Here is a 27962-nt window from a genome sequence, read left to right as displayed (position 1 = left end):
CAGAACATAGGACAATAAGACGAGAGTCTGGAGTTTTGCTATTTAAAGGGAAACTTTATTAAGTCCAACAATAAAATACAAAATACATCCCCCCCACATGAGATGAGAAAAAAAGTCAAAAACTTCTGAAAACAAGTTACTTAAAACTTTTAAAACAAGTTCTAGACAGGAAAAATAATTCTGATCCCCCCCCACCACCCCCACTCCCATCCTCCACCTCCTCAGAAGCTTCACTGCGCTGCCTGCTGAGCCTGACGCCGCAGCAGCACGTAGATCTTCTCTTTGATCCAGTCCTTGTTGTACGGCTGGTACGTCTGCGTGTCAGCACGATACCTGAGGCAGCACAAAAAATTAAATTCAGTTTCAATTTTTTTCTTTTTTTTCCTCTGGTCGGCCCAGGATGTTCAGTTTTTTTTAATGAAAACATGCAACTCCTTATTTTTAAAAACACCCAACATGAGCAAATAAGTGACCTAAGTAGCGACTGTTCTTCTAGATTTGTCTTTTTGCGAGCTGCGATTAGCTCAGAGGAACTCAGAGTAATCTTGCCTGAATAAATGAGCTTGAACTTCCCACATTAAGAATAACAAATTGCCCTAAATCACCTGTGGGCAGGTTATTGCAGCTGGCTTGTTCTACATCTCTGTAAAGCTTGATGTGGTTTTCACTCACTGCCACGAGCATTAAAAGAAATATTAATAGAAACACCGATGCTGAGATGTGCCCGTTCCTGCCAAATGCAGCAGAAAAAAAAGCTGGAAACAAGCTCTCTTTAGAAGGCGAACTTACTGCTAAAAACTTTGTTTCAAATCAAACTGTGTTACAAAACTGCTGGAAATATCCCTGTAGGGTTGCTCTATGAATTATATACATGTTTTGGCAGCTTTGTGATGGAGAAATCTAAATGAAGGAAATAAGAAAACCCAGCAGATGACTGAAAAAGATTGGGGGAAAAAAAGGACTGTCATTGATTTGTCATCATCAAAAGATATGGGTTCTAAATATTTGAGGACAGATTTTAGCTCGAGGAGGGGCTGATCTGTTTTTCTTTAAGAACACAAAACATCAAGTGTGCCACTATAACTGTAATATCTTTTTTTTTTTTTAAGTCTGTCAACATTGCTCATCTAAATTCTTACACCTGAAGGGTGCACATTTAAATGAGATTAATAGGTTAGACAGTTATTTTCTATGTCGTGGGTGGCTCTCTTTTTACCTGGTTAAATCGCCATGATAACTTATGCTGAACACTTAACCCGGGGAGCAGGTTTGGTTTTAAAATAGTCTGAAAGTGCCATGTTTTCACTGATTCTTTTACTTACAGCATGCTGTAAGCACAATATAGATCCTCTGCTGGAGAAATAAGTTTTATATGTGCATGTTGTTAAGCTGAACCTAAAAAGAGTAAAAGTGCAAACTGGGCACCACATTGTAATGGAAATGCACTTCTATTAATTTTGTGATGCAGAAATTGCAGAAATGTTGTTATACTCAGTCCTAATCTGCGGTTAAGCCTCATTTAGCCTGGTGGAACTGCAGCTACTAGAATACCTGTTCAGCCAATAAATTGTATTTCACTTTGATCTGCCGAGAAACTAAAGTGATTTCTACATCTCCTCTATCAGGCTGTGGGACAGTAGCATTTAATATGTTAATGTATCTGGTTTAAAGTTTTAGAGCTCTAATTTGCTGCCATCACTTTAGAATAAACAGCTTCCCTGAGAGCGCACTCAGAGATAAAATAATTAACTTGAATTAAAACACATTTCACTGCTCTGTGTGATGAATCCAGAGATTAACGAGTTTCTGCAGCATTCATCTCATTTCTTAATCACTTGTCTTATTGCCCCAAAAAGTTGATTCTGTTCATTTGGCTGTTCTGTTTTCAGTAGGAGAAACGTAACTCATCCAAGCAACTTCTTCAGTCTCAGTCTCCCATAAACAGTAAATTTGCATAATGACTTAAACTAGTACCACTGATGAATGATGGGCTGTGAGGTTTGAAAGCCACAGAGATGTGGTGTCTAAAGAAAATGCATCTAAACTCTTCTGATACTCCTGACACGCAGGGGATCACTAAAGGTTTTCGCTTAGGCAGCACTTGTCCTTCATCCTTCCTGGACTACCTGGAGCATAACACGTCCACAAAACATGCCGCGCTAAAAATTGGTCCACCACAAGGATCCGGTCCCCCAACACAAACTTGCCATGATTCATCAGGGAAACCAAACAACCTCTGGCTAAGCGGATAGCACGACACAGGAGAGCTAACTCGTCAGGCCAGGGGACTCTGCAGTCTATTTACACCTACAGGCCAGTGGCCATTCTTTCAATGATAAAGATGCACGCATCCTGGACAGGGAGGAACGCTGGTTTGAGCGCAGAGTCCATGTACTGACCTATCCATCCATCTTCTCCCGCTTATCCGAGGCCAGGTCGCAGGGGGGGCAGCCTAAGCAGAGAAGCCCAGACCTCCCTCTCCCTAACATCAAGGTGTTCCCAGGCCAGCCGAGTGAGTGATATAACCTCTCCAGTGTGTCCTGGGTCTGCCCCAGGACTTCCTCCTAGTGGGACATGCCCAGAACACCTCATTCAGAAGGCATCCTTTTAAGATGCCCAAACTACCTCAACTGCCTCCTAACGATGTGGTGGAGTAGCGCCTCTACTCGGTTCCATTCCCGGATGGCCAAACTCCTCACCCTCTCCAAGGGAAGGGTTAGGCTACCCTTTGGAGAAAGCTAATTTTCACTGCTTTTATCCGCAATCTCTTTCTTTCAGTCACTACTCAAAGCTCCTGACAACAGGTGACGGCAGTAAATTGAGAGCTTCGCTTTTATTCTTAACTCCCTCTTCACCTCGACCGACCAGTACAGCGCCCACATCACTGTAGCCACAGCAACAATCGGTCTGTCGATCTCCCGTTCTCTCACACGTGAAAAGAACTCAAGATATTGCCCCAAGTGGAGGAGTTAAAGTAACTTGTCACTGACCCGGAGTGGGCACTCCATCCTTTTCCGGCTGAGGACCATGGCTTCAGATTTGGAGGTGCTGATTCTCATTCCCTTTCCACAAGACTGTTTCTGGAGCCTAAGCCGTGCGCTTAGGTGAGCCTGACCTTATCCAGCCAGTACCTCTCAACCTCTCACACTAGCTCAGGCTCCTTCCCCACCAGAGAGGACACGTTCTATGGTTCCACGGTTTATAAGGTTGGGGAAACCTGCATTCAGCTGAGATTCAAGAAGTCATTTGACTGACGAAACGATTCTCCCACTGAAAACGGTACATCCAGATGAACAGAATCAACTTTTTGGGATTTCTTTACCTGGATGACTGAGCATGCATCGAAACTTATTTGTCTTTTTTTTTATAGAACCCCACCCCGCTTTTTAAATCTGTCCTGCCCAGCAGCTTTAGCAAGCAGAATCATGAACTGAATGCACTGATGTGGCAAACACTTTAAACACTCTATTGACTCCTCTTGTTTTTTTTAAAAACTGATCATTCTCTACCATCAGTTAATTATGCTTTGCACATACATAGGTTTACAAGACATGCAAAGGGCTGGATATGACAAACAATTTAATAATTTAACATGAAACTTACACCAAACAGCTCAGGTCAGCCAGGTCATCAATGAAGTCAAACAGCTGGCTGATATCGTATGTTATCGACGGACTGTTGGGGTTCATTCTCTTTAAATGCTCCTCATACATCTTACATACGCCTGTGCAGGGGGAAAATATGCTATGTTACACTCACAATGTAAAGTAAATATTTCCATATTCACTTGACAATGTTTTGATTTCTGATGCAAATAAGGAATACCTTACAAAATAAATACCTGAAAAGTCTATGATTAGAAATACTGCAGTAAAAATAATAACATAACAGATTAATTCCTTCCTCAAGTCAAAGAAAGATAACTGTGCTATTAGAAACAGGAGATTATTACCATATGAAATGCTTATTTGACAATTACTTGTCAAATGACCAGAGTTTACTGGACAGTTTTAGTTGACCTGCCTGACCACTACAACCAAAAGTTTTCTCATGTAAGTAAACACAAGTTGCATACATGTCGGGTGAAAATAACCAGGTTTCCCTGAATATTTTAACACTACAGACTCAAGATAGATAGGAAACATTATGGAAACTTTACTAAGTTTGACTAAAATTCCAGGTGGATGCACGTAAGCTGTGTAAACAATGAAAGCCTGGAAGTTTGGAGTGGAATTACATATCACTGAAAGAAAAGGCAAAAGAACAAAGAACCACCAGCTTACCCTCCATACACTCATTGACGGATTCATAATCAGCGTAGGTCCTCCCCTCCGGCCTCTTGGTGGGCTGTACCAGGAGTATGGTGTGAGACTGAAAAACCAAATACTTATTGTTAGTCTGATTATACAATTCACCTTCTCAATTCAACATCTTCAAATGTCTTTTTTTGTTAGTTTGTGGGGGTGTACTTCTGTGTGACATATTTAATGAACACAGGGTGTATTAATTTTCAATCTTCTGCCTTATTATTAGTGCTTACCTACTGTGCAAAAGTATTGTATTGAGCCACCCCTCATTTATACATTTATTTTGTGAGGAAAATAGGAAATAGGTGCAAAGTTTTATTGAAACGTGCAAACATAAATGGAAATATAGATTCTGAGGCAAAAACAGTTTATAGTTCTAAGAAGCATGAAAGTCAATATTTGCTCTGACCATCTTAGGCTTCTTGTCATGTCTTTGAGTAGCCTTCAGGAATAGCTATGCAGGCCTCTTTGAAGGACATTCAAAGAGACCAGTGCTTCAGTAATAATGAGGCCCGGGGTCTGAGGAGGCCAATCCATGACTGATAGTGTTCTACAGTGTGTTCTTCTACCCAGGTAAGTTTTTAATGTATTGCTTGTGTTTTTTGGGTCGTTGTCATGCTGAAAAATTAAGGTGTTGCCAATCAGATGCACTGCTGATGGTTTTACGTAGTAGATCAACATCTGTGCTACTTGTGTTCATAATTCTATCAATTTGGACAAATTTCTCAATTGTACTGGCTGAAATGCAGCCCCAAACCGCAAAACACTCACTGTGGTCACTTTCTCCTGAGGTCTCCTCATATTGATGATAAATCAATATGAAAATTTGCTTCATAAGACCTGTTCCCACTGATTTTCAGTCCAGTTTTTGTATAATCTGGAATACCTCAGCCTTTTCTTCCTGTTTACCCATCTTAAGAATAGCTTCTTATTACCCACCCTTTCACTGAGTCCATTTCTGATGAACCCAGTGAACAGTAGATGAAACAACCGAAGGGTAGGATGCATCTCTCAGATCCTGTCTCGGGTTGTTTTTGGATTTATTTATTTGCTATTTCTTAAGGATATGACTTTCAGATATCTGGTGCAGAGTTTCTTTTTCGCCTACCACTTATTTTGTCAGGTTTCCTCAATTTTCTTCCATGCACTCTGCACGGCATGCTAAGATATGCCAAGTTTTCAGCTAATAACTCTTTGTAGTCATCTTGATGGTGCAAAATTACTATTTTAACCCTGTGTGAGCCTGGAGGACTGCTGCTCAAGAACCCCTTAAAATATTACAGAAATTTCTGGCCGACTGGAAGCAAAACATAATGAAATGAGGAGTGGCTTAAGACTTTTGCACAGTTCTGTCACCTACGTTACTAATTTTTAAACATTTTTACTTTTATTTAATGTAATTGTCTTTCAATATATGGCACATTGAGTATTAAATAAATAACTACATTACATTCAACAAATACATTCCATCTGTTATAATCAAGTTATTACACATGGTATACTAAAATGCAATATTTTGGTTAGTAAGTAAAACTCTCTTTAGGCGATAAGCAAGTAGCAAAAAACTGTTAATAAAAGTAATTAAAATAATATTTTCGCCTCAGGCTGGTGGTCTATCAGCCGTGAATGTGCTTCATTTCTTCAGAGGTTTGTTGCAGCCAAACGCCCACTCATGCTAACTAAGCGTTACAACTCGTTTTTACAACAAACCCGGCTCTGCTGAAATGACACGCTAAAACCGACGCACTGCTTTTGCTCTTCGTACAAATCATTCCTGCAAACACTGCATCAAAACGTACTAACCATGTTTTCTGACGCTTTTGAGTAGCTCTCTGTAGATTTTCTTAGCTCCTTGCGCCTTCTTCTCTGTTGACCTTTGTTACCCGGAAGAACAACCAGCTGAGAACAAAATGCGCTATTTTAATTCAATCTACTTGTTTCGGTTTCCTATTACTGCTTCGGTATGGCGATTTTAAAAGTTAACATTTCATCCTCAGAATTTATTTAATTCGACGAGGTTGGCAAAACAATAAAGACTACAAACAAATCTCAAACTGCCTTTTTGATCCTGAACACTCGCTGACTCTACAGGAAGTAGTTTCCAGCAGCGGCCGGATGTATTACGAGAACACAGGAACAACAAAGAGGAGAAGGACCCGGGTTTAAACCCAACTCGAGAACCCCCAAATTAAGGAAATTATCTTGCGTTCATAGCAGGTAAGTGTCATTCTTTTAAGAGACCTTTTCAGGAACCATTTGAAATTTGGGTTACGTAACTTACCCAGCGCTAACCTCCCGCAGCGGTCGCAGCCTGCTCTATCGTTATTACATTATTGGCTATCGTTAACTAGCCATTTTAGCGAATCTCCAATTATAAAATACCTCTGAGAGTAGTTATTACAGCTAGATAATCAACGTTACAGCTTACTGGTTTCTCTCTGATGGGCATGTAAAGTCAGCAAGAAGAAGGGATCAAATAATAAAGATTTTGGATTTCCCGGCGTGTAATCAGCAACGTGAACGTTACATTCCCATAGATGTTTTATTTTTTTATTTTTATGGCCTTCAAAGATATCTTCAAGTACAGGTTCAAATACAATTCTCACGAGTCTCTGTATACACAAGAAGAGTTACTAATCAGCGTAATCATTCCTCTTGTACACAATGGCTGTGAAGTGAACACTGCCCTTGTCTGATCTCCTCCCCCCAAAATGTGTGTGTATACATATATTTATTCATTTATTGTTTAAAGTTCAACCATGGCTAATTTGTGGCCCAAATGTTACCTTGACATATCGTGTTGTTATCTCTCAAAACTGAAGTCTTATCAAAATCAATTTCCTCCTTATTTTACAATAAGAAAGGCCCCTCTGTTGAAAGATAGAGACATTGACATGATTCAGCACAATCAAGGTTGTTATTTAAGCCTGGTATTTTAGTTTTTCCTAGTATTTAAAATGTTTTCATTAAAATGGAATGACTGATAAGTCTTCAAAACGATTTCACAGGTAATATTTTTGAGAAATAACTGAAACTGTTTAAAATATGAGAAGAATGTATTTTAAAAAGTGTGAAATTGTCCTTTAACATGATTTCCAACTCTGTGAAACACTGAATTCATACCAATAAGTAAAATCCTACTACTTAATTAGTGCTACTGTAGTATTTTATATTGGTTTTAGGTGTTTTAACATACATTTTTAGGTTGACTTTTAACATTTTTAAATAGCACAGTGGCCAGTGGGCAGGAAAGTAGTTAAGACAAGCAGCAAAAGGCTGTGAATCTAAATCAAACCTGGGCTGCTGCGGCATATGGTTGTATGTTCATGCTGTGAGCTAACCGACACCCATATTGGTCTTATGTTTTGTAACAACAAGCACACGCAATGGAAAATCACTGATATTTAACGTGTTTTTTGATTTATTTTTTTTGTCACTGTCCCTTTAATTTCACATAACAAATTTGCCTAATCTAGTTTATAATATGCACAAGACATGACTCTCTCTGTCTTTACAATCTTGATTTATTCCTGTGTTGCTGGTTATATGCCCTATTGACCCACTTCTCTTTCATCAGGGTTGAAAAGTTCCGGTTTGCATGTGAGGACAAGAGTCCACCGAGCCAACAATGGCGAACAATGCAGAGGATATCGAAAACAATATGGTCAGTATTAAAGAAAGTTTCACAGTGGCTCTAATGCTATATCCGTCTGTGTTAATGTAGTGGTTAATGATTGCCACACAAGAGTCTCAGTAAGAGGGAAGTAAAGTAAGAGTCTGTTTCATAGTCACTTTGTAACATCATGTGCTGTTGAGTAGTTTTAATTGAATCATTTAATTTGGTCTCTGTTACAGTAAATTACCCAGGACAGGGTGATTATATTCTGATAAGGAGCAGTGTGTTTCCACTGACAGCACAACCATTAACCTTTAAATCATAGATAGAAGCTTTAGGAGCAAGTTGGCTTTGTGCTCTGAAGTTTGCTGTTACTGTAAACAAAGGCGTTTCCTCCTTAGTGGGGTGAATAAGTCAAAGTCCCTCTGTACTGTCATAGTACACTTAACAGTGCTTAGCCTCGTGCTTCACAACAGTTGAACTCGTACACTGCATCTATATTTCAGCTAAGGGAACACTTTGTTTCTGTCTTCCAGCCAGATTTGTTAGAGTGACAAGTCTGGCTAGGAAGGGCGTGCTGTTACAGTATCACTACATACCTGGTTAATTTATTCAGAAAAGCAGTCTGTATCTCTTTTGTCCTTGGGACCAATATTGGCCTAATTCCCAGGACTGAGACACAAAGCAGCATACCACACAGCGAGGTCATTTTTGCACAGCAGCCTGTTTAAGAGCTCTGGCAGCTTTCACTACTCAGATCTCTGGAGATGCCTCCTGTCTTCATTTCTGTGTACCTGGTACAATTGCTTCATGTCTGGGCTGCCGCATGTCTCGACTCGTCTGGCAGCCTGACAGTTTTAGTTCACACAGTCTCCTTGAGTTGCGTCCTTATTTTGTCCTGACGGGACAGATCCTCAGGGTGAGTGGGAACAAGCACGCTGCTGTTATCCTTGGAGCAAGAGAGGCGGTGAGCCAGTTAAGAGCACATATGGATCGTCTGATAACATTTAGTTTTAATCTTTCACATTTTGGTGTGCATTTGTTTTCAATTTCAGCAAATAAAGTGGCTAAATGAAAACATTTAATTTGCCAATATAAAGAAGAAGCTACTTTTGGCTGCTTCTTTATTCATAAGGTGGTCACCACGGCGTTCCTGATGCAACCCTAAAGAGATTTGTGTCTCCTCCTGGGATTGATCTGGGGATCTTTCACTTGTTAGGCAAATGTGTACACCACTAGACATTTGTGTGGCAAAATCTTAGTTCATACATTTCATTATGTATGTGTACGTTTTGTGTAAATTACATTTTTGAAATCTATCATAGTAGGCAGGGGCTGATAAAACTCTCTGAGGGAATTTTATTTTGTAATGGGAGGCATAACTGTGTGTGTGTGTGTGTGTGTGTGTGTGGTTGTTTGTTTGTTTGTTTGTTTTTTACGCATTTCAAATATGGCTGTTTTCCTGCATCAGCAGAACCAACAGGAGGCTAATAGATCCCCAGATTCCACCCAGAAACCACAAGAAACTGGTGTGCCCAGAGCGCGGTCCAGAGGAGGTTCAGCAGCTGGTGCTGGAGCTGGAACTGGAGGAGGAGGTGATAGTGGCGGTGGAGGAGGTGGCAATGGCACCGGCCCGGAGCAGAATGGGCAGCCCCCTGCTGCTCCCACTCCAAGAGTGGTGGAAAGAGAGGAGGAGGAGGAGGATGAGGAGCTGACCTTGAAATACGGGGCCAAGCATGTCATCATGCTGTTCGTCCCAGTGACGCTTTGCATGGTGGTCGTCGTGGCAACCATAAAATCTGTCAGCTTCTACACCCAGAATGACGGGCAGAGATTGTAAGTGCTATGGCCCATTTCACACTGATTGTAATAGGGAAATGAGATGATCCAAGGCTCACATTAGAGCCGCTGTTTGAATGACATGCAGTGCAGCAGAACTGCCACTAGGTATAGTTAATGTAATGTGCTTGTGTCATTCCTCCATCCTTTGGGCATGTAGACAGTAATACGTGTAGCTTTGTAAATGCTTAAGATCTTTATAGAGAACCTGAATTTGGCTCAAACCACAGAAAGATAATCTTACATATCTTTAGTTTTTCTGAAAACGCCCCTGAATCATCAGCTCCAAAACTGTAACAGCAGCTATAACAAAAGTCACTGAATACAAGCAACATGCAATAACTACTGTAAATATGACATGATAATGTAAGATATGATAAATCCATCTTTTCTTTACTGCTGTGTTGCTTTCTGTTGATGTGTGTGTGTGTGTGTGTGTGTGTGTGTGTGTGTGTGTGTGTGTTTAATCTCTCACTTCAGGATCTACACACCATTCCCTGAAGACACAGACACAGTAGGACAGAGAGCCCTCAACTCCATTCTGAACGCCACCATCATGATCACTGTAATCATCGTTATGACTCTGGTGCTGGTGATGTTATACAAGTACCGGTGCTACAAGGTACGGATTAACACTTCTAACATCTTGCCGCACCACGTATGTAGTCTTATTAGCTACACCCTAGAGTGTAAAAACACTTAATGTTTCAAGGCTTTTTTACAGGATGTGTTTAGACTTGTTAAAGTCAGAAAGACATAGTTTCACTAGGAACATAGTGTTCGTGATAATTTGTTATTTAGCTGTACCGCTCAGATTAAAAAAAAACAAAAAAAAAACAATAAAAAAACAAATACAGAAATCTCCTGTGGAAAACCGCCCAACACAAAACATGTTTTAAGTTGTCTGTCAGTTGGTGTAGATCCCCAGTCAAGTTGTAGAAATATGATTTCAGGAACTGTAACTGTGTTAGAAACAAAATAAAGTTGGTAAGGTGTGGCTCGAAATCACTGCTTCCTTTATCAAAGCTCCTTCATTATTATTGAAAGGTGTAGTTTTTAATCAATACTTGACTTCTGCATTCATAATGTTTGTTGAATTAGCAGAGAGTAACAACAGACACCATTGTTTTCCCTTTCCATTGATAGAATGCACAGCATAATGGATACATTCAGTTGGAGACTAAAATAAAAAATACAGGGATTAAGTGTGATGAAATATATAGCAAGTTAATCATGGAGTGATTACAAATACAAATACAGCTCTCATTGATGCTGTTTTCTGCTAGTCCATTGTGTTTCCCGTGGTCTACCTTGTATTAAACATGGCCTTGCAACTAGAGATGGACCGATCCGATATTACTTATCGGTATCGGTCCGATACTGACCTAAATTACTGGATCGGATATTGGAGAGAAATAAAAAATGTAATCCGATCCATTAAGTATCACGAAAGCACCTCACAAAACTTGCGACATGGCGTAACTCAGCTCATAACCTTAGCACGTCGGAGCAGTATACGTCACTTGAGCGGCTGTGGCGTGCGAGACCTCTCGGCGGTCTGGTTGAGCATTTGGAGCCTCGCTACCAAACCGGCATTTCATCTCCGAGAAAGTTATCCCAGAGAGAAGTAAAGCAAGAGTGTAACTTCATCTCTGAATGTTTGCAAAGCATTCCCATGTTAAGCTTATCAACCGATATATGAAGCGACTGCCTCCTCTCTCTCCCTCCATCTCCTGTTGTTACTTCAATCATGAAACTGATCAATGATCAGCTGGTCGGCTTTCCTGTCGCGACTCCCGTCTCTCTTGTTTGTTTTTGGCCCACTTTGCACCAGAAAGAGGAAACCAGCAGATAAACAACAGCAGCACGTTTAAGCTTCATAAGCTGTTGTTAGAATTTATTTAATATTACTTTCTACACCAGGATCCTTTTCTACATAGTTGATGGCTGGTAACTGTGCAGGGGCGGGTCTAGCAAAGTTTAGCCAGGGGGTCAAGTAGGGCATTAACAGGGAAAAGGGGGCACAAAGAAATACTTTTCTTCCTTATTCTCATTTAAAATATGTAGCTTTTAATAAATAATTATCCGAATCTTACATCCAAAGTTTTAATCTGATGTCAAATGTATAGAAGTCCATTACTGTATATAGTAACTATTAAGTCTAATATATACCCTGGTAAACTATAGTACCTTTTCCTTTGGGAAGGTACCATCTGTGCAGTCTGCAATTCTGTTGAAGCAAGATGTTGAATCTATTTAATTATTGTGGGAAAATAATAGATTTCTGTGCATTTTTTTAACATGTGCATTAAATTAAAGTTGATTACGTCGATTAAGCGTGGCGAGGCGGAGGGTGGGGGGTGGTTCCTTTTTTTTTTTTTTTGCTGGGAGTTAGCAACCCTATTAGTTAGGTTGCTTAATATTTCTGCTAAGTACTCTTTAAAATACCAGAATAGGGAGGAATGTGTAGGTTTAAGTTTATTAAATTGATCAGTGTTGCTGAACTATGAAATATTTTGGGTGCAGTGTATTTTTTGCATACAGGTATAACAGAATAGCTTTAGTGTTTTTTTTTTTTAAACTTGAGTATGAACTTATACAAAATGCAGCAAGATATTAAAAAAAACAGTTTTATTGATTAAAAAATACACTATATCGGATTCATATCGGTATCTGACATAAAAAAGGGGTATCGTGCCATCTCAACTTGCAACTAGAGCTGGGCGATATGAGATTTTTTCATATCATGATATGTTTTTTTCATTTCAGGCGATAACGATATATATCACGATATAAGCCAAATAACTATATTTATAGGATTTAAATGTGCCGTTGCTCACAAGTAAAATGTGAAATAATTAGCAGCTTGTTTTAATTAAAATATTTATTTCCCATAATAAGTTCAACAGGGTAGATGTAGTTAAGGAACATGAGACTTCAGTTTCAGATAAATAAAGGCAAATATTGCAAACTACACAAAAGGCAGCCGCTAAAGCGTTTAAGTTTCAAAATGAAACAAACAAAACAGACCACTAAATTGTCAATTCCACTTAGAAACAAAATATTAATTCTAAAAATAAATCTTAGGTCGTTTTACAGAAGAAGAACAGAAAATTGACTAACTTTTGTCAATATCAAATAAACTGAGAACTAAAAGGAAATTCTCAATCTCTCCTTGTTGTAAAGCTTAGCTTTTCAAACAGTTTTAACAGTTACTTTAGTCTGACAAAAGCCGAATGACGAATTAGCGCTTTCAGTCAGAGATTGAGCATGCACCGCTTTATTGTATTTCCAGACTTGCTTTCGGCAAAGTTTACAGTGCGCGCTACTCTGTTTTTGTCAGACTTGAAATAGCCGAAATACCTTCACACTACGGAACTTCTGTGGCCCTTCCGTTCGACAAGCTCTCCGGCATTGGAACCATCATCTGTTTTTTCTTCGGTAACCTTCGCTCAACGCTCGGTTGATTTTTCTCTAGTCGGCAAACTCCTTTCCTTCATTACCCGGGCTGCATGGCTGCAAAAACAAATACACATGTGCGCCTTGGCGCTTGTGCTGTACGTAACAAGTCACGTGACGTGACGCTGCGGCTGTGATTGGTTCGGCTCTGCGCTACTTAATTTGGATTGGCTGTTCTTTTTTTTCTTTTTTTTTAAGAGGACAAGCGAGATGAGGCCTATCGCAATAGTTTAATTTTTCTATCGAGAAAAAGTTATTTCGCAATACATATCGTTATCGTTTTATCGCCCAGCTCTACTTGCAACATATGTAAAAGTAAACCGTCTGAGCTAAAAGCACAGGCTTCAGACTGCTGCAAACACAGATCAATTTTTGCTACTCTTGGCTGTATGTGATGGCAATAATACAACATCTCTCATACGGTCATCTCATGAACACTGCTCTGTGACCACAGAAGCCCCACCCACAAACCCTCTGCTGGCAAAGCAAATGCAGCTATACTACAGGATTGGTGGTAAGAACATGGACTGAAGTACATCAGGGAACCAACTCCATTACATGAGATTTTTAGGGTGGAAGAAATGGTAGCAGAAATTGAGTTGAATGAGTGTTGGAGAAAATGTGAGCCACATATTAGTGACCATAATCACATATTTTGGTCATACCCTGAACTAAAAATGTTTCAGGAGGAGAGATTAAAGGGACTCAAATTTTCATTAAAGACCCAAAGGCGACCCCTTTTGGGTCAAATATTGTAGTTTAAATCAAATTCTAGATACATATTCTTACAAGCACAGATTCGGTGAAATATTCTGTAAATAACGCTGATTTTTGCTTTCACAGGTGATCCAAGGCTGGCTCTTCCTTTCCTCTCTCCTCCTGCTCTTCTTCTTCTCCTACATCTACCTCAAGTAAGCCGCACAACTCAACTTTTAATGCAGTTGTTACAAACGTTTCAAGGTCGTTATCAAAGTGTCAAGCAGTTTAATTCATTATGCTTTCACCCCGTCCAAACAGAGAGGTTTTTAAGACCTACAATCTGGCCATGGACTACATAACCCTAGCGATAATAATCTGGAATTTCGGAGTGGTGGGCATGATGTGTATTCATTGGAAGGGACCTCTGCGGCTCCAGCAGGCCTACCTCATCATGATCAGCGCCCTGATGGCCCTGGTTTTCATCAAGTACCTGCCAGAGTGGACTGCCTGGCTCATATTAGCTGTCATATCTGTCTACGGTAAGTCTTGCACTCTGCTTTTTGACCTCTGTGTGCTTTAAAGTCTTCATCAAACCTTTGAAGATGTTTTTGTGTGCTAATGTCCAGTCATCTGGTTTCTTTTAGCGGTTGCGCTGGATAAAAGCATGGGGGGTGAAAAAAAAGCTAAACTTTAAAATGTCGCTTTTAAGATATATAAACTTTTGATTTTTAAACAAAAACTTTTTAAGCAATTGAGCCTTTTCTATATTTTTGATACATGAATAAACTCTGAAATAAAACCTAATCTTGACCAATCAGTTATACTTTTAACTAAACACCGCTGTGTAAATGTATTCTTACTTATAGGAACATTTTTTCTCTGCAGTGGTATGTATGCAAGTGTCGAAATAACTCGTTGCGAGAAGGAAGAATGTTTCTCAAGAGCTAAAACATTTACAAAAGCACTTGAAAATGGGGTGAAAAGTCTGTGAGGAATGGAAATGTGGGGGCAGAAGGGCTGAGAGCCAAACCTGATATCCAGAGAGCACACACAGATGCTCAAACTGTCAAATCAGTGGTGGTTACAAGAAACGTTTAGATTGATTAGGTGTCAGTCACAGAGGAATTTTTGAGTTACTGTTCAAGGCTTAAATCGCTTTGCTTGTATGCCATAGAAAAATAAATAGGAAGTGTGTTTGCCTGAAAGCTTGCTTAATATTTTTGTCTTGATTTATGTATTTCCTCAAAGACAGTGCACTGGGACAAAGTCCAGGGTATATCAAGCGTCATCAAATTAGATTTCCTGTTAGTGTGGCAGTTTTCTTTTCCAACAACAATATTTAACTGGGAGCCAGAGTTTATGCACAGATCACAGTGTTGTGTAATACTTGGATGTATCATAAGTTTCGCCGTGTTTCAGTAAACTAAGACGTAAACCCTTTAGAGATTTGGGACTGCCAGAAACTGTGCATGTTAACTGAAGCTCCTGACTCTTGTTCATAACAGATATCACATCAGGTCATTTGGCCTCTTAAAGAACCCTCTGTTCAGTAGCTAACATCCTTTTTCTGGCCTCTGTCGTCTTTTCTCTTGCAGATCTGTTGGCAGTGCTGTGTCCCAAAGGGCCTCTGAGGATCCTGGTGGAGACTGCTCAAGAGAGAAATGAGCCCATCTTTCCAGCTCTCATCTATTCTTGTAAGATGGACAGTGTCCGCAGGCCTACATTTAGTAACATTTTATTGCATTAAAACAAAGATGGGCAAATGAAATCCTCATTACCTTTACTTAAAATGTTATTTTTCTTCTCATACTTAAACTCTTTCCTCTTCTTTAAGTGATTTAATTTCATTTTTAGCATTTTAAATGATTTTATTGGTAGATTAAGAAATCCAAATTCTACTCTATATGTAATGTTTCCAGTGTTTCTGCTGTGTTACAGTTAAATCCATAACTTGCTGAACAAACACAGTTTTTGTAGCTTTGGACCTGTACACCACCACCACCACCACAGTGGATTTAAATTCAAACAATCATAATGTTTTTAAAGTGCAGATTTTTGCTTATATTTAAGGGGTTTTAAAAGCATATTACATCAAGAACCTAGGAATTACAGGTATTTTTATACACAGTCCCCTTTTTTCAGTGGCTCAAAATTAATTGGACTTAAATGACAGGAGAGGATTCATTTTCTTGTTATTTCATGACAAATTAAGTGGACATAATCCCTAAAATTGATTTAAAGAGGTACATTTGTAATTTATAGCTTATCACTGTAATTTTAAATATGCCCAACGAAATAGCACGATAATAGAATTAATTTCATCACTAAGAAAACAACTTTGCAACGTCTGCCTGAAAAACATTCATGAGGAGCTCGACACATTATTGTCAAGGTCTACAATCAGGGGACGCCTTCATAACCGGAAATACAGAGGGTTTACAACAATGTAGAAAACACTGTTTACGCTCAAGAACAAGTAGACCAGATTAGACTCTCCCAGAATCCCAGTTCTGGAAAAAAAATTTTGGATAAACAAAACTAAGACTAACTTGTAACATAATGATTGAAAGAGAAAAGTATGGAGAAGGACACAAATTGGTCATCAACCAAAGAAAACTGCGTCATCTGTCAGTCACGGTGGAGGTAGTGTTATGCCATGGGCATAACTAGTGTTTAATGATGATGCGACTGCTGATAGAAGTAGTAGCATGAACTGTGAAGTGTACAGGGCTGTACATCCAGCAGAGCTTGCTTTTCAGTTACCCCAGATTAAACGGGGAGCAGAAAGACCCACACACATGCAGCAATTGAAGGTAGCTATAGCAAAGGCCAGCATTTAATAATGTCCATTGATTCTAAATATCACGGCGTCATTAACTGCAAATGATTTTCATCCAGTTAGTAAAAACAATCCTTATATCTTAGATTATGTCAGTTTAATTTGAGCCTCAGAAAATGCAGCACTGTATAAAATTGGCTGCAACTTAAATGGTTAATACAACTTGAAATAAATCTGAAAGTCTGCACTTCAGTCACATCTCGATTGTTTTTTGGTTTAAAGTTCCCTGTGGTGGTTTTACGGAGGCAAAACTACAAAAATTGTACACGTACACGTTAAGGACCTAATTGTATGTAGTCAGTATCACACATCCTGCTTTAAACAGTGAGACCTTAACCATTCACTTCCATTCAAACACTCAAATGTTTTTAAATGTCATCAGAAACTTCAGCTACCTTCAGCACAGTTATTTCTAATGAGACTTCTTCTGCTTTCAATAGTTCAAATAATCTTAAATTTAAGCTTTGTTTTAGAATGTCTGTCTTCCCTTAAACAGATGGTGCTTCCTTTAACAGACACTTCAACTTCATATAGTGCTTGTTTGTTTGTTTGTTTGTTTGTTTTTTTCAGCTCATCCTGGCATGTAGTTGTAGCACTCTAGCTTCAGCTGTTGCCAACTTATATTTACCTTTTAAAGGCTCTTAACACAAACTGTTCTCCCAAACTTTCTTCTTCAGCTACGATGGTGTGGCTCGTCAACATGGCGGACACAGACAGGCCAAATAGGAACTCGACAGAAGCAGCTTCGCCTCAACAAGAGCCTCAAGAAGGTAACTAACAACTCAAAGAGATGGACTGGGCTTGACTTTGGTGCTCAACGGTTACTTTTCAAACCTGACTGGTATCTTTTTTCAGCACCAGTGGCGTCTCCGGTCCCATCGAGTCCATCACAGGACGACGGAGGTTTCACCCAGTCCTGGGTCAGCCAGCAGGAGCATCGACTGGGGCCGCTCCAGTCCACCGAGGAGACCAGACGGGAAATCCAGCAGATGCCCTCAGCGCGTCCTCCTGTTGAAGAGGACGATGAGGAGAGTAAGTGGTGAAACAATATTGAACATTATGACTGACTAATGTGTGGTTACTGCTGGATCTTATTTAGTACAAAGTACACAGGGCAGATGGAGGCGTAAACACAATGTTAAGTAATGGACCAAGTATATTTACTAATGTTGGCCTCCATGCAGGATTGCAGATTTAAGCCCAGTATTCCCTGCAACTATGTGGCTTTGCAGCGGTGAATTATTCCACACTGTTCTCCAGTTATTACTTAAAATGGGCAAAGATTCTACCTCAGGTTTCTGAAAACAGCTGCCTGCTGAAGCATAAAATATTTTATTGTGCTCCATAGAGTTGAGCATCATACTTTAAATCATTCAAATTAGCTATTAAGTAAAAACAAAACCCGTCAGGGTAATTTTTAGATTTTAAAAGTGTAAAAAATTTAAAAGCTGGGTTCGGTAATTCAAACCTGTGAAATCTCACATTGTCTGCTTTCCTCTTCTTAGCGTGTAATCATCAGCTTTCACTTCCTTCTTCTAAACAGACATTAAACATTTTAGGAATGTTTTTAATTGTTCCCTTTTCTGTGAAATTGGGGGCATGTGTGAGTGCAACTATTTTGGGACAGAAAAAATTAGGAAGCGATTATTCACGGAAATTGCTAGTGTTCATCTCTGTGCTATATTGAGGCCAGTGCTCTTTTTAACTTAAAGCTTCAGTAAATGCGGGGTCAGAGATCTTGTTTGTACAGTAATTACACACGAGGAAAGGTTTCTATAAGGGTTATAGGGTGTGTGGCTGAAGCAAAACTTGTGTTTGAATTGACTCCACCCTGAATGTGGCGTCCCTCTGCCTCCTCAGGGGGTGTCAAGCTGGGACTCGGAGACTTCATCTTCTACAGCATGCTGGTGGGAAAAGCCTCAGCCACAGCCAGCGGCGACTGGAACACCACCCTCGCCTGCTTCGTAGCCATCCTCATTGTGAGTGATCAGCTGTTTATTTTGGTATCAAACTCGACTCACCGCAACTTCAACCCTCTCTCTGTGCACAGTACCCACCCCCCTTTATGTAAACGTCTTGATTACATAATCAGCAATTTTTTGTCTCCTTCAGCGCTGATTTTGTTTGCTATACAATTACTCAGTGTGCTATTTCCAAAGTGTTTTATTTTGTCTGTCTCTGCGCCCGCAGGGCTTATGTCTGACTCTGCTCCTCCTCGCCATCTTCAAGAAAGCACTCCCCGCTCTGCCCATCTCCATTTTTTTCGGCCTTGTCTTCTATTTCGCCACAGACAACTTGGTACGGCCCTTCATGGACAAGCTGGCGCTACACCAGTTCTACATTTAGCAGGGCGCTGCCCTGATAACCCTCACCCACATAGCTCTCCAGCCAACAACATGAGAGCAGCCCCTTCACAGCCGGGGAACAAAGAGCGATGATGGGGCCCCTCCCGCCCCCACATCCCCTCCTAAGAGCTCATGATGCTGGGATACAAGTTGTTTTTGCTCTGCCTTTTTTTTCTGGCACCGAAGGAGCGTATTCTCCACGACAGCTGTTCTTAAACCTTTGTATTTCTGTGTTAAACCAAGAAGTGACGCTTCTCGCTCGGCTTGGGATCTCATCTTCAGTTCGTTCGCTGATCAACAGCTTCAGGCGCAGTCCAAACCCAGTGGGAAGCTTTTACTTTTATTTATCCAGGGAAGCTTTACAAGAGCTCATCCACTCCTTTCTCAGCAGTGCCCTTTTTTTTTCTTTTTTTTGTACACACACACACACACACACACACACACACACACACACACACACACACACACACACACACTCAAAACTGGGAGAAGCCCAGTCCAACCGCAGTCTTCTACAGCTGTGGCTTTACAGCAGGTGCCTTCCTCAGGGACACCTTAGCGGTAGCTGTTGAGCAAAGGGAGACGTTTTCATAAAATCTTCCTTTAAAGACTGAACAACCTTCCTTTCACATCTGTTTGCATTACTGCAGAGGTACCACTGGCCCCGAACTAAACCGAAGATTACCAAGCCTTCATCAAACGAATGGACACTCAGTGATGATAGTGATAATAGATAGAAATGTGTAGTTTGATTGTGTATAAGATATCAGTCACCAGAGTGTGCTTTTCTCACTGCTAAGAATGGTTTAAAAAAAATCACTTTAGACACGCAGAAGTCTGAAACAGGTGTGATTTACATTGATGTACGCTGAAGTGGATGCTTTGATCATGTGAGGCTCTTCCTTATGTGAATAGTAGAGACTTTTCTCTCTTGGACTGAATAATAAGTGTTATTGTGACACCCATCACATCATTTCACCCAGTTTTCTGCCCCCAGTTTTAAATGGAATCGGATTTGAATTCGCAGCTTGTAGAGGGAGGAAAGAGCACTACAGTGACACACTCACACCTGAGACTTGTCAGCCACTGAGGAGCTCTGCTGGAGCAGCCGGTGGTTCAGTGCCTTGCTCAAGGGCATTTAAGTAGTTGTTGTTGTAGGCCAGAAACATCCTTTTCGTTCTCTTTCCCGACTCAAAGTTTGTTGTCTTTATTTTTTATTTTTTTCCAACCTGTCCATTGGGATTGTAACCTGTGATCATATGGTCACAAACTCTGAACCTTTAGGCTATAGCTGCCCTCATGATGCTCGCCTGGTGCTTTTTGGAACTATGCTACATCGATACTGAAATGATTTTACTTACAAGCAGATACGGTTATGTTTTGTTTTGTTTAGGGTTTTTTTTTTTTTCAACATATGCAGAGAAGAAACAGTACTTTTAGAGACATGACTGTATTCACTGGACTCCTGCTAGATTATTAAAACCTGTGAGCGTGTGAAAACAGCGATGTGCAGTTGTTGAGCGTCAAAACCTGATAAGTGAACGAGTGCATCTATTTCCATTTGACACTTGAATTTGCAAAAGACTTAATCACCACTTTTGAAGCAGACTGCTGTAGTCAGATTAAAAACAGACCAAAAACTTTCATTCAAAAATTTAAAAAAGCGATATGATATGTGTAAGAACAAAAAGCCTGCACATTACTTTGGAGGGTGACCAGCACTTCTGTTATTCCACTAGAGGTTCATGCTTGCAAAGAGAAGAATTCAAGAGGCGACATTTTAAAAAGACCATTTTCTTTCCCCCCCTTTTGGTTTTTGGGAATAACCTGGGTAAATGCCTTTTTTTTTTGTCCTTCACATGCTTATGTGTGTTATGCAAGGTTCCTCCAATTCAAATTTTGTTCTTTTTTTTTAATAAAAAAAATTAAAATTGAAAATGCCCTTTTTGTTTTATTGTTGCTGCAGTTTCTTATCAGACATCTGCTTCTATATCCATTCTCAACCTGTACAAACGGTGGGACCACGGTTATAGTCCTGGAAGTGGTGCCTTTGCTCTTTGTGCTACTTACAGTTCACCAAATGACACCAAATGTAAGGTTTATGCCACAGCTGCCCTAAATTAACAGAATTGTGAATTAATGTCTCTGTGTCTTGATGCTCAATCATCCAGGTAAGTAAACCCCAAAAGGTAGATTCTGTTCATCTGGAGCGTTTTCAGTGGGAGAAACATTTTGTCACTCATCCAAGTGACTTCTTCAGGAACTTGGATCAAATATGTAGTTAAGCAGGTGAATCGGGATAGAACCAGAAACAAAACAGGATATTTAGTCATTTCAGCACAAAAGCTATCAACTATACTGTTCTCTTTTTCATTTCCACTCTCCACAGAGGTCAGGATCAACATCAACCTTCAAATAGTTGAAAAAAACTTTAGCCTTTTTTGATTTTCAGTGAGCAATCCCTCATGAGACTGTCGCAGAACTACGCGTGTCGGTGGGAACATTGTGGAAATTCCTCGGCGTGCTGGTAAACTGGCATCCCGCACTCAGTATCCCCCGATGCCAGCTGGCTGACAGACGCAGTTGGCATGTAGCCTGGGGCACTGGCCGCTTTTGCTGTCACCATGGGGATTGTTTGGCCTCGCTGGCTGGGACAGTGGCACAGTATGGCAGTTTACCCAGAATGTTTAGCCTCATACTGTGACTTACCTAACAAGCCCTCAGTGAGGCCTCCTCCTGGCATGCGAATCCTGCAGCTCGGCTGGTGAACACCTACGAGTTAATTCCATAATGCTTTCCTTGCACTGATTCCAGAAACCTGCTCTGGTCAGATTAAGTTATACCATGCACTTGAAGCTCTTTTGGGCTTCTCACCAAGGGGAAAAAAAGATTCAAACTGATTTTAACTTTCTCCCTTCAATGAAAGACGCGTAAGTCTCATCATATGTGTTGCACTGACATAGATATAGACACTGCAAATATTAAAAGTGAAAATGCACAAAAATTAGACTTTATGGATGCGGAAGTATTTGCTGGAAAAGTGCAGTAAATCACCTCATAGATGTTTACACTATGAAGGGATTTACCTGTCAGTATTGAAACCACTGACAACTTAAGTGAATAACACTGATTTTTTTTTTTACAATGTCCCTTGGAAAAGTTGTGAGATATAACTCAGCAGATGAACAGTCATTAGTGTGAGAGAGTCGCCTGACGAGAGTGAGACTGTCATGACTGGACAACTGGGTCAGAGCATCACCAAAATGGCAGATATTACCAGGTTTTCCCAGCATCCAGTGATTAGTGTGTACCAAACGTGGTCAAAGAAAGGACAACCGGTGAACTGGTGACAGGGTCATGGGCAGCCGAGACTCATCAGTGTGTCTGGTGATGTCTGCAGATGATGTCTGCACATTAGAAAAAGAAATAACAGAACACAGAGTGCATCTCAGAGCTGCAGACCAGTCAGAGTGGAGCACAGAGCAATGGAACGTGGATGAATCCCACTGTGGTGCGTGCAAGTTTACCTGGGAACGAGAAGGAGGCAGGATCTATGGGAAGAAAGCTACCAGGTGGAGGTAGTGTGATGCTGGGTATTGTTCTGCTTGGACACACTGTCCTGGTACTCATGTTGATGTTACTTTGATCTCTACCATCTATCTTAAGAGCTAAATACAACTGAGCATCTGAAACAGGAGACAGGGGGACCTCCACTACAGGCAGGTACTTTTAATTGATATAGATTCATACAGAGGACATATTCATAATGGTTGATACTAATGGTAAGCCAGCAAGTAAGACTTAACACTTCACATGAAAGCTTCAACTTTCAACATCACTCTGTGGCTGTGGCTGTTTAAGCTCCTTTACTGGGCATGTGAGACCACAGAGTGAACTGAGGTAATCTGCCAATCACTGTCATCCTCTAGTGGGAGTCGATTTAGCCAGGAGACTTTGTGGCTGTGTATCACACCTGTGCGCGTAAGAGGTTTCCCAGGATAGTGCTAATAAGGAGATTACCGTGCAGGGAGGGACATCTTCTGCATGTGAGACATACAAGGAATTGAGGATTAGGCTTCATTAATCGCTCTGCGCAGACAACAAGTGCAGACACTCAGCGGCACAGGAGAGAGGACACCAAGCTTGGACAAAAAGAGCAGAAAAGCCCGTAAAGGTGAATAAATAACCATCAAAGATGTCCAAGGACAAGCTGGAGAGCCTGGTGAAGCGTATGGAGGAGACACTGTCGGAGATGGAGCAGCTGAAAACGCACTGCGGAAGGCAGAGCGAGGAGCTGAGCCAACTGGTGGTGGAGCTCCGGCGAGAGAACCAGGAGCTGGTGGAGAAGTACAACCAGCTCGCTGTGGAGATGAAGGAGGCCAAGGAGATTATAGAACAGCTACAGGACACAAAGTATGCCTTCAATGCAAAAGAAAGGCAAGCTCAGAAGCTCAGCAGGCAGCTCTGAGGGCCCACATGCAGAGTGGGAACCCGATGTGACCCAGTCCTGTAGGAAAACCAGACTGGAAGGCGAATGGAAAAAAAACAAAAAACTGCTCATTGAAGATGATGTCTAGAATCTGGGTGGGCACGCAAATTAAACTGGGCACAGCTGTTTCCTTTAACATATAGAGTGGATTTCTGAGTGAACATATGTGTACATTTAATGCCTGTGGCAGAGTGGCTGTAAAGCTTAGTAATTTGAATGTAACTTAAATCCTGTGGCTTAGAGTCCTTTTAAAGCTGCAACAAGACTTAATGACCAGGAATAAAAACCGAAAGTCTTTAAGAAGTGTGGATGTGGAAAATGTGGACTTAAAAATAGGTGAAGATTATGCACAGAGTAGAATTATGCTCATTAGATTTCTATAATTAAAACAACATTCCTGGAAGCTAGGATACACTTCCCTGTAAAGTTTTTACAGGATAAAAGCCACTGGATATTATTTTTAAGTGGGTGGTCAGCTATTTTTGGTTGTGTCAAGGACTAAAAATAACTTGCTATCCCTCCCGCCCACAGAAGGAGTGCAAATACAAGAAAAACATAGAAAATGTGCTTTGATTTCTTGTTAGCATGTTTAAATTCTAAACATCTTATGCAGATAAAACTGACAGTTGCTTGTGTTTAAGGCTTTTTGCATCATGTTAATTTACAAACCCATTCAAAGCACTAATTAGACTCTCACTACTGCAACATTGTTGGAAAAGACATATCAGAGCTGAAACTGCAAACTGGAAATACTGTCTTTCTTACTTTATTCTTTCCTGGGAAAACCTGGTGCCTACATTGCCCATAATGCAATGTCACCGCTGACAGTTTTGTTATGACACTAACGGTTTTACACTGCATAAAATAAAACTGATGTAGTCAAACATGTGCATTAAACCTGCATTCTTTCTGAAAGCCAGCAGGTGGCGACTTCACTGGTTTTGAAAAGAAGTCCGATTGTATGAAAGGTTCTGAGAAATGAGCTGATTTTCACTTGATTTGTTTCCTCTGTAAAGTTTTAATTGCTAGTTTAAAGTCTCAAGGAGCACAACCTCATGATCATTTTCTAAGTTATAGTCATATTTAAAGCAAAACTAACGATATATCAGGGTACGCGTTAGGGTGCGGTGACTTTGTAATTGCTCTCATCATGTATTGTTTTGGGGTTTTCAGTCACATCCACCCTTTGCCTACTTTTAACAAACCCAGATAGGGATGATCACCACAAGGCTTAAAATCAATCCACAAAAACAGTCTGTGGGCGTGGCTGACGTAGCCTTAAGCCTTCTCAGGCAGAGCTAAGGAGCAGACTCAGTGCAGCCATGCAAAAAAAATCTTATTTGTGACATTTTGTTGTTTTCTTGTATTTTTGCCCATAAGAGTAAAATTCCATACAGCTGTTTTGAAAAACATCTGATCACATCTCTGCTAAAATCTGTGCATAGATTTTTTTAAAAATTATTCCACAACTCTGACTTCAAATCATCTTCACCTGTTAATGTTCGGTTAATATATTCTACAGAACACATTAGGGACCTTAATTTGCCCTGAAATCTGAGCTCACTGCCATGAACCACAGCACAGATCTTCAAACATGCACTGAGATTCATGCACTGTATGTTTAAAACTCACATCACAGGTGGCCTTTTGCCTACCACAGCAGTAACATCACTGCCTTCAAGGACAAAACGTATTCAAGATGATAAAGGACATTATTGTAAGATAAAAACAGGAGACTTCAGTCACTGAGGTTTGCATTTTGCTTGTTTCACCTGACTGCATCCTGCCTTTGGGTCCTCTCTTCAGGATTCCTCACAAGCTTTCTCAGTAGTTGAAATCCAACACTAATCAACACTCTGATTGTTTTCATTCATTCATTCATTTTCATTCATTTATTTGTTCATTTCAGGCACAACAAAATACATATGTTGAACATAAAGTGCACAAAACAAAAAAAAAAGTATGTACAAATTGCTGTACTGCAAAAAGTTCCTTTAACTCTAGAAAGTTTTGCAATGTTGAAACTGTAGAAGATATCAAAATTGTTTGGACTGTAAAAATACTTTAGGAGGAGTACAATATAGATAAAAAGGCCAGTTCAAAGACGTTCGTCATCAGATGAAAGCATGTTGGAACAAGCCTGTAACTCAGGGATACAAATATAGTATAACAGAGTCAAAGAATAACACTTTGGTTCTAAGATAAGTTATTAACTATGCACTCATGATGTAGCATGCTTTCTTCCAATGACAACAACTCTAGCTACTTTGTTAAGAAGAGTAATAGTAATGACCATGTACCAAATGACAGTCAAGGTGATTTAAAGAGTTTTTAATTTAATTAAAGTGCATCTATTACCCTTATTTTAGCTCAATATTTTTTTTTATTTAAACAAGTAGGATTGCAATTAAAAATAATCCTTATTTGTCTGTTTGTTGTACTCTTTCAGTCCATCTAGTGTCTAAAATAAGCCGTTTAAGCTTCACTCCCCCTCCGTTTAAGCAAGCTTTCTTCTGATTGGCTGCCCCTCACAAACAAGGATTTAAAGAGCAGGTGGGTGGGATTGATTGTGGCCTGAGATGCCCATGTTAAAGACGATTACTCTCTGACTGACATTAGATCATATCCAAAGGTAGAAAAAAACTGTCTAAAGCATTAGGAGCAGTCTGAAGCTTCAGTTTTTGATTCACTGGATTACTCATGAATATGCTTATTATTTGAAACTTGAACCATGAACATCCACCATTGTAACAGCATATGCCACTAAATTGAAAGGTATAATAGGTCCCCTTTAAGCTCATCCCAAAAGGTCGATTCTGTTCATCTGGACGTAACGTTTTCAATGGGAGAAACGTTTCGTCACTCATCCAAGTGGCTTCTTCAATCTCAGCTGACTGCAGGTTTCCCCAACCTTCTAAACAGTATATTTACACAATAACTGGAACCAGCCCACTGAATGAGCAATGGGCTGTGAAATCACTTCCTTGATCATTATTATGCAACATTTTCATGACCATTCAAGCTCATTTTTCATAGATCCACGGTTTGTGAGAGTAGCACTAGCTGTGTTGTGAGATAATTTCTGTAGAGTTGTTGGGATATATAAGTCTGAAAACATATATGTCAAACAATATTGCACTGAGTCCTTTTACTTTTGATGGTTTAAAGTACGTTTACCAACCATAGGCTGCTGTGGTCTCTTTATACAATGGCCTTGCCAGTGATAAAATAAAAGCACGCTTGTGGAGTGTATAGGAAGCATGTTATTGTAAATGTCATACACTGGATTGAAGACTGAGATTCCTGAGAGCTATAACTAGAAGGCATATTTGATTTGGACCACAGGAGGTTACTCAGTGTCTTGTTGATGGTCCACTGAATTTAAGTGGAGTGAGAGGTGTGCCAGGTTTGCCAAGTTTGCACTAAAGGTGAAGGTAACTGAAATTCTCCATATGCATTCTTAGATCTGAGAGCCGCTCAGTCTGGCTTAAAGATTTAAAATGATGTTTCATTGTAAGGAGAAAAAAAGCTTTTTGGAGCCAGAGATTCAGCAACAAAACACTTCAGGAAGGTTTCTGGACCACAGTGTCTCTCTGGCCGAAAAACAAATGATGTCAACTGTAGAAAGCTGGCTCCAAACAACTACAAATCACACCCAAGCTGTATTTTTATAAACCCCAAACTATATAATTTTAGATGGTTGTGCAGTTTTCACATTGTGGTTGGGAAAAGAAGAAGTGGGACGAAAAAAAATAATCATGTTACATACTTGGAGATGTTTATAGATCTGGTTTTGCATTTAAAACCCAAAGGAAAAAAAACAACCTTTTTGTGCTCGTATCTTCTAGTTTTAACATTTTCAGTAAGTTTTGAAAATTAAATCACCAAATTCTACAAATAGACTTTGTGTTTTTGTCAAGTTTGAAATCAGATTTAAGAGTTACAGAGTTTAAAAATGGTCAACAGTTTTACTGGAGTCCAAGTAACACTGGACAATGACTGCTATGATTGGACAACAAATCACCCTGAGGGACTGGAAGATACCCGGAGAGGCTTTGATACGAGACTGGGTGATTAGGTGGCAGCTTATAAAAGGATGCACTAATATATGTCAAAGTGGGGCATGTAGGTGGACTTTTAATCCACGCCAATGTAATTTGACAAAACTGTTATAGGTATATTTACTGCTGTTAAAGCCTTGAATGCTTTGGTGCTATCAAGCTACACAGGCGTCTTTTTTAGTTAGTTTTCTTCAGTCTCTTTTTCCTTAAACTGTGAGAATTGGGTGATTGTAATTAAGATGACCTCTTTTTGTTTGAGTTGAGGTTATCAAAACACTTTGTTAGACATATGTTTGTTGAATTGTTTT

The 27962-nt window shown here is 40.0% G+C and overlaps 2 protein-coding genes across 3 annotated transcripts; one reads left to right on the top strand and one right to left on the bottom strand.

Annotated features, from left to right (window-relative positions):
- Window positions 1-28: 28 nt before the first annotated feature.
- Window positions 29-6268, bottom strand: LOC116318060 (enhancer of rudimentary homolog). The gene is made up of 4 exons (XM_031736977.2): window positions 6111-6268; window positions 4284-4371; window positions 3604-3724; window positions 29-333 (listed from the first exon to the last, which is right to left on the bottom strand). The coding sequence occupies exons 1-4, from the start codon at window positions 6111-6113 to the stop codon at window positions 231-233; spliced, it is 315 nt and encodes a 104-aa protein (XP_031592837.1). The 5' UTR covers window positions 6114-6268; the 3' UTR covers window positions 29-230.
- Window positions 6269-6417: 149 nt separating this feature from the next.
- On the top strand, window positions 6418-20673 carry psen1 (presenilin 1). Of its 2 annotated transcripts, none has more exons than XM_031736976.2 (11): window positions 6418-6524; window positions 7885-7971; window positions 9398-9759; window positions 10243-10384; window positions 14065-14132; window positions 14239-14459; window positions 15516-15614; window positions 17437-17529; window positions 17615-17791; window positions 18620-18738; window positions 18950-20673. In XM_031736976.2, exons 2-11 carry the CDS (start codon window positions 7936-7938, stop codon window positions 19103-19105), a joined length of 1473 nt encoding a protein of 490 aa, XP_031592836.1. In that variant the 5' UTR covers window positions 6418-6524; window positions 7885-7935; the 3' UTR covers window positions 19106-20673. The 2 variants fall into 2 exon arrangements, with proteins under 2 accessions (XP_031592836.1, XP_031592835.1); XM_031736975.2 differs by having other exon boundaries at window positions 9395-9759.
- Window positions 20674-27962: the final 7289 nt, after the last annotated feature.

This window comes from Oreochromis aureus, linkage group 19 (assembly GCF_013358895.1).
Source record: "Oreochromis aureus strain Israel breed Guangdong linkage group 19, ZZ_aureus, whole genome shotgun sequence".
Taxonomy (NCBI): Eukaryota; Metazoa; Chordata; class Actinopteri; order Cichliformes; family Cichlidae; genus Oreochromis; species Oreochromis aureus.
This window is presented reverse-complemented; position numbering and strand designations above follow the sequence as displayed.